Genomic DNA, 8,677 nt, shown 5'->3' with positions numbered 1-8,677 from the left:
ACATAACAGCTAACTGATCTCCAAAGCTATGGTGGAACAGCTATTTCCCTTGCGCTCCACCAGGGCGGCGCTGTCGGATTAAATCAATTAAATTCTTGTATTTTTTTTCTAACACGGTTCTTGTACATTCTTCTCCTCACCACATATTTTTATGCAGAAATTTGATGTTAACCTTTTGTCTTGTAAATTTTTGTTAATCTTGACTTACTCTTACTAAAAAAAACAAAGATGGTAAACATGTTGATGTTAAACGATCCTGCGGGCTATGAGACATCTAGGTCTTTAAACTTCCGGTACGACGTAAACAATCATTTACTGGAGAACGTAAAAAGATTAATCGAAGGTTTATCAATATGTTGACAGTATATAAGTTGGTCGTATGATATTGTAGGATGTGGAAAACGATTTTGTGTAGTTAGAAGCTGGTGTAAAGCTCATGCACCTGCGGAAGGTCAGTAAATTAGGAGAAAAAAGCATGATGAAGAGAAGGAGTGTGGAAACTGAAAAATGTGGAATCTTTGACATGTTTCTTTTTAAAAAAAAATAATGTAAGAAGGGGAGAATTATTTTTTAAAGTTGGTTTGCCAACCGCCATTTAAACAACAGAAGAAGAGGCAGTAGCTGTTCTACTTTTTTATTGATTTATTAAGCAATTAGTCATATACAAACAAAGTGGCAATAACATTATATGTCTGTATAGAAGACAGGGATCGACTTCAGACACAGTGAAATTAACAGTGGAATTGTATGGTGATGTGGGAATTTAGGACTCCAGGGGGTTGTTTTGGGGAAGATGGTGGGAAAATGCTGCTTTGTTGTCTTTCAGACATAAGACTATATAGACTTTCATTATTGTTTACTGATGTCCTGTTCTGTTTCAGAATTTTAAGATCATTGTTTGAGGAAGCATGTAGTATTTACACATGCTTTTGTATCCAGTGCAATCCATGCTGTAAACCATACTAAAGTAATGTTCTAAGTTTAGATTTTCATAGATACATTTCTTAAGTTAATATTATGAATAGTTTTAATGTAATCATTTGCAAAAAAATGAAAACATTCTGATGTTCATGTTCGGTGCTTATGCACTTTTCACTCTTGCTGTAAGATGTACACAGTATAAGGCTAAGAGAGTGTTTAGCTGGTTGGATAGATGTTGCTCCTACATTACAGTGAACACAGCACAGCTGCCATACCATGAATGTGCTATAAGAGAGATTGAGTGTGTTTTCTGTGTTTCTGCAGATATGGAGAGATGCGAAGTCCTGTTTGTGTTGCAGATCGGCATCAGTAAGTTGCATTTAGCTATTACACACACACACACACACACACACACACAGTGCTATATGTTTTTTATTATGCTGGTGTTTGTGTTCAGCAATATTTAAGCAGTAATTAATGCTCTAATTGTTTTTTTTTCTGTGTGTGTTTGTGTGTTTTTTCTTCAGTTGCTGTGACTGGTTCTGGTGAACATTCTGTATCAGCCAAACTTCACCAGCCTGTTACTCTCCGCTGTGATTATACGTGTCATGGTCTGGTCAAATGGAGCCGGTTTCATAAGACGCAGGTTCTGGCTCTTTGTGATGAGACCTCATGCAGCTCACAGCGGACGGGATATGAGATGTTTTATGATCAGTACTTGAAGGGAGATCTCACGCTCAGCGTCACTGCAGCTGATTACAGTACGAGGGGTTTATACACGTGTCAGTGTGATGACAGAGACGTGTGTGACGTGCGACTCTTGATTGAGAGTAAGTGTAGTTTCTGTTTGTCACTGATTTCACTTTATTGGATCAGGAGGAGTGAAAGGGAATAGGAAATGTTATAAAAATAGTGAAATCGTTACTGTGTTTAACTGTGTTCTTTGTTGTTCACAATCATCGTTGACCTGGATTCAGTAACGAGGTAATTTATTTTTTAAATGCAGGACTTGATGCTGAACTGCATTAGAGAGTCAAAATATTGCTTATACAATAATCATTATTTATTTATACAAACACTGTAGGAATCGGCTGGTCATAATGCAGTTCAGCAACAAGTTCAGTCAGTGGTGTGTAGTGTTCACTATAGCAGCGGAAACCTGACTGTCATCTTTTATGATCACTGTAGTGGTGTTCGCTGTGATGATGCTGTAGCGGTGTTTGGTGTGGTGTGATAAAGCTGCAGTAGTGTGTGTGTCAGTTTGTGTGTTTATTGATGTAGTTCTGTGATCTTTTCTGAGTGTGTTACCTGACGATTGTAAAATGGGCATTAACCCCAACACTACATTTACTACTAATCTCCATCTTCTTCCCTCCTCAGCTGTAGAGACGAAGCACGTGGTTACCCCAGGTGAGCCAATAGACGTGTTCTTACCCCTCACTGACCAGGTGGAGGTGAGCTTCACTGCCACTGATTCTGTACAACCATCAAACCTGAAGATCTGCACCGTGGCTAATGGGAAGATCCAGAGCAACCCAGAATATGAAGACAGAGTGTCTCGCATCAACATTGTACAGATTAAAGATGGAAACGTCTCAGACAGTGGGAACTACACAGTACAGGATACACTGAATGATGAGACGATAGCCATCATCAACGTCCAAGTGAGAGGTAACTTTTCTCTATTCGGGTCTGAAGGAAATCTCAGCACTGTGATTTTCACAACACTCCACACCATTTTTCCATCAGTGATGGAGTGAAGCAATCTTGAGATCTGTGAGTCTGTACTGGTGTCTCCCTGGTGTCACTAACGTTGTGTGGAGAGCTTTAATTCCCTGCTGACGTGTAAAATAGAAAGTCAGATTCTCTTTCTAATGTGATTTTCCCTCTTCCTGTGTGTGTATGTGTGTGTGTGTGTTTGCAGAGAAGGAGCCAGGCCTGGACAGGAATCAGGAGTGTGGTCTTGCAGTGTGGGTGCTGGTGTTGGTCCTGGTCCTGGTCCTGGTTCTGGTTCTGCTTGTGACTGGATTTCTGTTTGTCATGAATATGCGTCTAAAGAAAAGACTTGAGCAGAACAGAATCTAAAGCATCTCCAAATGCCACACCTGAATGAAAGGAAACAACTCGGTACACACTTCTCTCACTAACTGGAGTAGCAAATTAGCAATATGTTTATCTACAGTTACTTCTTACCTCACTTTGTCTTCTCTTCTCAATGCTGTCAGAGGTGGGGGTGGATGGGGGGTCATGGGAAAACTAGTTTTAAATGTAAAATGTTTGGGACAAGCACACAGCTGCACATTCCTATACAACTGAAACTCTGTCCGATCTCCGATCACATCAGCATCACCTAAACCTGGGGAAATGTAAAGGGTTTACTGTTTGGTGAAGATTTTCGTGTCTGTCTCTCACTATTTATTTTGCCCTTCTTTCTCTCCCATAGATCTCATTACTGACACACGCTACCTTCCTGTTGTATTAGCTTAAATACTGGAATAATAGGGTTTCATTTACAGTTTCCTTGTAACACTGACCGTTTACAGCTTATGATCGTAATAATAACTAGAATGTGACCTTTACTGAAGAAAATGTGAGTGGTGCTTAACGGTGCCGACTGTGAGATGCGATCTTATTCAGAGAGACCACCGTGCCCTTATTTTCCAAGGGGTGGGGCCACTGATGTCAGGCAGCGACGATATGGCACTCCGACTGAATTTCCAGGCCGTGCCGAGCGGTTTGAGGTGTCACTGGTCTGGGTCGGAGTGAGTTTAGCGGCGCGGCAAGCTAATAGGTTTGTGTGGTGCACGTGGCCAACTGATGCCAAAAGTTTACCGGGGGTTTAAGTCCCCCCACTGTGCCAAGTGTTTTGACATATCACATGCCCATTTCTGAGCATATTTGTTTTTTAGGGTTATTTGGGTTATGGTGGGGGTGTGAATTAAGGTGACATCCCTATATTTACCACAGTGCAACTCTCAATGCTGAGTCCAATTGCCCCTTACCCATTGTTCCCGGGGTTATTGATAAATGCAGGGTGTTTAGGTATTATCTGTTTCACTTTATGAAAGCCCCCTGCACTAAATAAAGCATTATTTCTGTTATTAGCAATAATACCACTGTGGTTTAGTTTGATCATAATGTTTTATGATGAATGTGTTTGTCTATTATCAGAGTAAAAATAAACACTTGAATGATCAATTATATATAACCTCAGGGCTGGTATTTAACATTCATGTTTTTATATTTTATGACTTTTTCAAAATGAATGTTTTAATGTATTTTATTTTTTCCTTCATAATGATGCAATGAAAGCCACATCACATTTGCACTCCTCATAAGCACAATCTGTCCCATTTCTCATATTAATTTGAAGGGTTTTGGCACTTTTCAGTCTTATATACATGTGGTACAGTAGCCAGTAAAAGAGAATAATATAAGGAAAGAGACTGTATATTTTTCCTGCCAATAAAGATTTCAACTTCTCATAAACTGGACAGCTGTGGTTGTTTGTAGCACCTCAGTTTTTATTTATTTATTTATTTATTTATTTATTTATTTATTTTAACAATAATACAAAATGTATGTGCATGAATTCAAATCACAATGTGTAAGAACCTGCTTGCTTCTGCTTATGATCAAACTTTTTTTTATTTTCTCCTAATGATTTTAAAGTTACAATAGGAAAAAAAACATGTATACACTGAGTACAATCTGATCTGAGACTAGGGTGTATGCTGATGAGCCCACACAAACACACACTTAATTTTCTAACAAACACTTTTCCTCCTGTCAGTCAACAGACATTCACTTTGATTGCAGCTGAAACTGCATTTTTCTTCTGCACTTCTGTCTTAATGTTGTTTCTCTTTATCTGGATAAAATGTTTTTTCTCCAGGTACTGAATTCTAAGCGTGTGTTCGCAGTAAGTGTAGAATGTTAAGTGTTTAACCACAACCCTGTCTGCTGTACTGAGTTAAACCCCTCTACAGACTTTAGCTGATCAGCTTCTACTAATCCATACACTTTAAACTTCTCTAATTTTTTTATGTGATGACTGAGGTCTAAATCAAAGTAAATGTACATTTAAATCTTACATACACTTTGTGCCTTAGTTAAGTCCACAAGAATCCAAATTTGATCAGTATTTAACATTAAACACCCCCCTACATCCAACAAAACATAACATTTTGAGAATGTTTCTTCTTCTTCTTCTTCTTTCTCCTCCCCCCGTTAGGTGTCGCCAGAGCGGATCATCTGAGTCCAAGTAGAAAACATTTAATTAGCTGTATTAAAAGCTTTTCTACAACTAGATTGATATTAGATTGATAGAACGTTGATTCTAGACATTCACCAGCCCAATCAATCTCTATGGGCTTAGAAGGTGATCTAAATATTGTAAATAATTTTTGATAAAACTCATTGCAGTAGCTGCCATGAATGTAAATTAACATGGCAATGTGGAGAGATACATATTTTAAGACTTAGGATTTTAAAAGGGATAAGATTTGCGAATGTGGAATAATGACTATATTTTCTGTATTTATTTCACGTTAGTATTAAATCAAGAGTGTGTTCGCCACAATGAGTGGGTCCTACATTTCGATTATTCTTACTGAATCTAAAATGGACACAACTAGTGTTCCCAAAGGGTCTTCCTGATTATCTAAATGAATATTAAAAACAACAATAATTAATGCTGCATCTAAAGGAGTAGCTGGGTCTGAAATTCTTCTTCTTCTTTTGGCTGCTCTCATTAGGGATCCCATTCCCATTACAGCTGCCTTCAAACCAACTACCAAACCAACTGCATGTCTTCCCTCACCACATCTACAGTATAAACCTCCTCCTTGGTCTTCCTCTTTTGCTCCTTCCTCCTGGTGGCTCCATCCTCAGCATTCTCCTACCAATATACACCATGAGCCTCCTCTGTACATCTTCGACTGACTTTTATTTACCTTCTCTCCAGCGCTTACCTCCACATCTCCAGGCTCTTCTCCACCTGCTTCAAACTCTCACAATAATAATTGTCTATGGAGGCTTCTGTCTGACCTCATCCGTCAACCTGTCCGTCACCACTGCAAACAGGAAAGGGCTCAGCGTCGATCCTTGATGCAGTTCCACCTTCACCTTAAACCAGTCTGTCGTTCATACTGCACACTTCACTGCTGTCACACTGTCCTCATACATGTCCTGCACCACCCTCACATACTTCTCTGATACACCTGACTTCCTCATTCAATACCACAACTCCTCTTTTGGCACCCTGTCGTACGCTTTCTTTAAATCCACAAACACACAATACAACTCCTTCTGACCTTCTCTATACTTCTCCATCAACATTCTAAAAGCAAATATTGCATCTGTAGAGCTCCTTCTGCATAAAACCATACTGCTGTTCACAGATGGTCAGCTCTTCTCTCAGCCTGGCTTACACTACTCTTTCCCATAACTTCATTGTTTGACTGATCAACTTCATTCCCCTGTAGTTACTGCAGGTATCACACTTACCCTGGAAATTACCTTCTGGCTCTCCCTTTTACTTATGCTGCCATAACTAGTCTTGCCGTAGTCTTTAGTTACACCCTGATCACACTTTACAGTTTCTTTAACTTTTATTTTACAATAATGATATCTAATAATCCTTATTTCTCTCTCCCTGTCACCCCTCTACTCTCTCCTTTCTCTCTCCCTGTCACCCATGAACTTGGGAATTAAGACCACCAGGCTGCTCCAATCACTGTGGGACTCCTGGATTACACCCATGTCAAGCATTGCTCTGAGATCCTCCTGGGCATTTTTTTGTGCATGGTGCAGATGGTATGGGCAACTGTGCACCTCTACATGTATAGAAGTCTCAATATGGTGTTCTATGAGGTTCATGCAGCCAGGTAGAGGCAAAAACACATCCAAGATTCTTTTTGTAAACTCACAACGAGTTATTCTCACACAGAATCCACTGTCGCTACAGACACAGCTATCACCTCTCTCCATGGTTTCAGGAGGTTGGTATTTCTGAAGTGCATCACTTCTATTTGTGTTCCTAACCTCATAAATGAACTTCTCCAACTTGCTGTGTGTCCTCAGAAGGTCCTTGCCACTTTGTGAGTAATTTAGAGTTCGACATGTATGGTAACAAGTACTTTATCTGCCAGTGCAAATTCACACGGCTGCACTCTTCTATAATACATTTAGGACTGCCGCTATTGAGGCTGTTCCAAATTCTTTAATATTAACTGTTGCAAAGTGGTCAAGAACATATTAAATAAAAAAAAACATTGATTTAAAGCTTCAACAAGCCAGCAGGTAAGTCATCATATATTAAGCACTTATATATATTTAGAGTATTTGGCACTTTAATTATTGTAATTAGGTATATATATATATATATATATATATATATATATATATATATATATATATATATATATATATATATATATATGGAATTAGCAGGCTCAGAAAGTGAGAAAGCCTGCTGCAGCCAAATCAGACAGGTACAGGTAAAGACTGTTAAACTGAATAAAAGCAAAGGAATATGCTAGAGTGTGATGCAAAGAAAGATAGACATTACAGTTTAAATGAAAGGACAATGTTCTCAGTTTCACTCATGGCTGTTTTCGGGTTGTTCTTCATTTCCTGTGTTGCCTTTTGAACTTTGTTTTTTACAGTACCTCGAGACATTACTACAACACTTGGTTGTAAGAGATGCACAAGGGATTTAAAACCCTCCTGTTCAACAACACTTAGTGGATGTAGACCCTGAATGACAAATTTTACAATAGCTTAATTTACACTGTGCTGTGAGACCCTCTTGGATTCCCACAACTTCATTTGCTTTGATGAGGGGCCTTTATCTGACGGTCTTCTTTTTAGAGCAGTTGAAATGAGCTGGGTATATCTCTCCAAGTGATTGGTGTGCTTTCTCTAGAAGTGACAAGTAGATTTAAGAAACAGACAGACACATAGGACATAGAAAAGTAAGATAAGATATACCTTTATTTGTCCCATAGTGGGGAAATTTCTTTAATTCAACTAACAGAATTACAGTTCCTTAAAAGTAAACATTATGCACCCAGGGGTGATATAATGATGGTGAATTAAGTTAATTATTATTCCAATAAAAATAACAGCTAGCTAACATTACAAATGTATAGTTAGTGAAGTTAACTAACATTCACTAATCAAGCAAAGACATGCCCAAAATGTGCACTCATATAAATTTATGCTAACATTAGACATAGCAAACACTATTATTACTCAAAACATTAAAATGGCTAATGACAAGAAAGATATGTTAGATACCTGTATGTGTTTTCTCAAATTTGACAGCAAATTCATGAAAGCAAGCACTTCGTGTTTTTTGGGTTGACAATTTGCAACGCATTCACCAGGAATCCTTTTTGACGCCGATTATTTCAAACATCTCCCTCATATATGGCCATGGGTTTTCAGGAATGTTCTTCTTGTTAGTTATTTTAACATCTGTGACTCCCTCTATATTAACATTAGCCATTCCTTTTGTAGACGTGCTGCTCATTGTTAGCTCATTGTTAGCTCCGCTATCCTTAGCTCTGATAGCCAGGAAATAATACACCAGTGATATGGTGAAAAAGCCAGGAGATGATAGGCTGGAAACAGCGCTCAATAAGAAGAAATAATACTAAAAGTAACGAGGCTGGTTTGAAAATGTAAGAAGTAAAAAGTACAGATATTTGTGTAAAAATGGTAAAAGTAAAAAGTTGTCCGAAAAATAAAT

At 38.4% G+C, this 8,677-nt stretch overlaps 2 protein-coding genes across 2 annotated transcripts in view; one reads left to right on the top strand and one right to left on the bottom strand.

Annotated features, from left to right (window-relative positions):
• The window catches only part of LOC310738067 (uncharacterized protein), a gene marked incomplete at its 3' end in the record, with an annotated part of 255,387 nt that overhangs the window by 227,715 nt on the left and 18,995 nt on the right, over window positions 1-8,677 (bottom strand). The window lies entirely within an intron of this gene.
• On the top strand, window positions 376-4,410 carry LOC310737521 (uncharacterized protein). Its single transcript, XM_083561870.1, has 5 exons — window positions 376-451; window positions 1,246-1,290; window positions 1,449-1,751; window positions 2,302-2,592; window positions 2,846-4,410. The coding sequence occupies exons 2-5, from the start codon at window positions 1,248-1,250 to the stop codon at window positions 3,004-3,006; spliced, it is 798 nt and encodes a 265-aa protein (XP_083417996.1). The 5' UTR covers window positions 376-451; window positions 1,246-1,247; the 3' UTR covers window positions 3,007-4,410.

This window comes from Silurus aristotelis (assembly GCF_946808225.1).
Source record: "Silurus aristotelis genome assembly, chromosome: 15".
Lineage (NCBI taxonomy): Eukaryota > Metazoa > Chordata > Actinopteri > Siluriformes > Siluridae > Silurus > Silurus aristotelis.
Note: the sequence above shows the minus strand (reverse complement) of the source record. Positions and strands in the feature narration are given on the sequence as shown.

What these genes read in the sequence shown, in the direction of transcription:
- LOC310737521 (XM_083561870.1), top strand. Translation starts at nt 1,248, where the DNA reads ATGGAGAGATGCGAAGTCCTGTTTGTGTTGCAGATCGGCATCA. An exon ending in TGTGTTGCAGATCGGCATCA is followed by an intron (nt 1,291 to 1,448) that starts GTAAGTTGCATT and finishes TTTTTTCTTCAG; the next exon opens with TTGCTGTGACTGGTTCTGGT. An exon ending in CATCAACGTCCAAGTGAGAG is followed by an intron (nt 2,593 to 2,845) that starts GTAACTTTTCTC and finishes GTGTGTTTGCAG; the next exon opens with AGAAGGAGCCAGGCCTGGAC.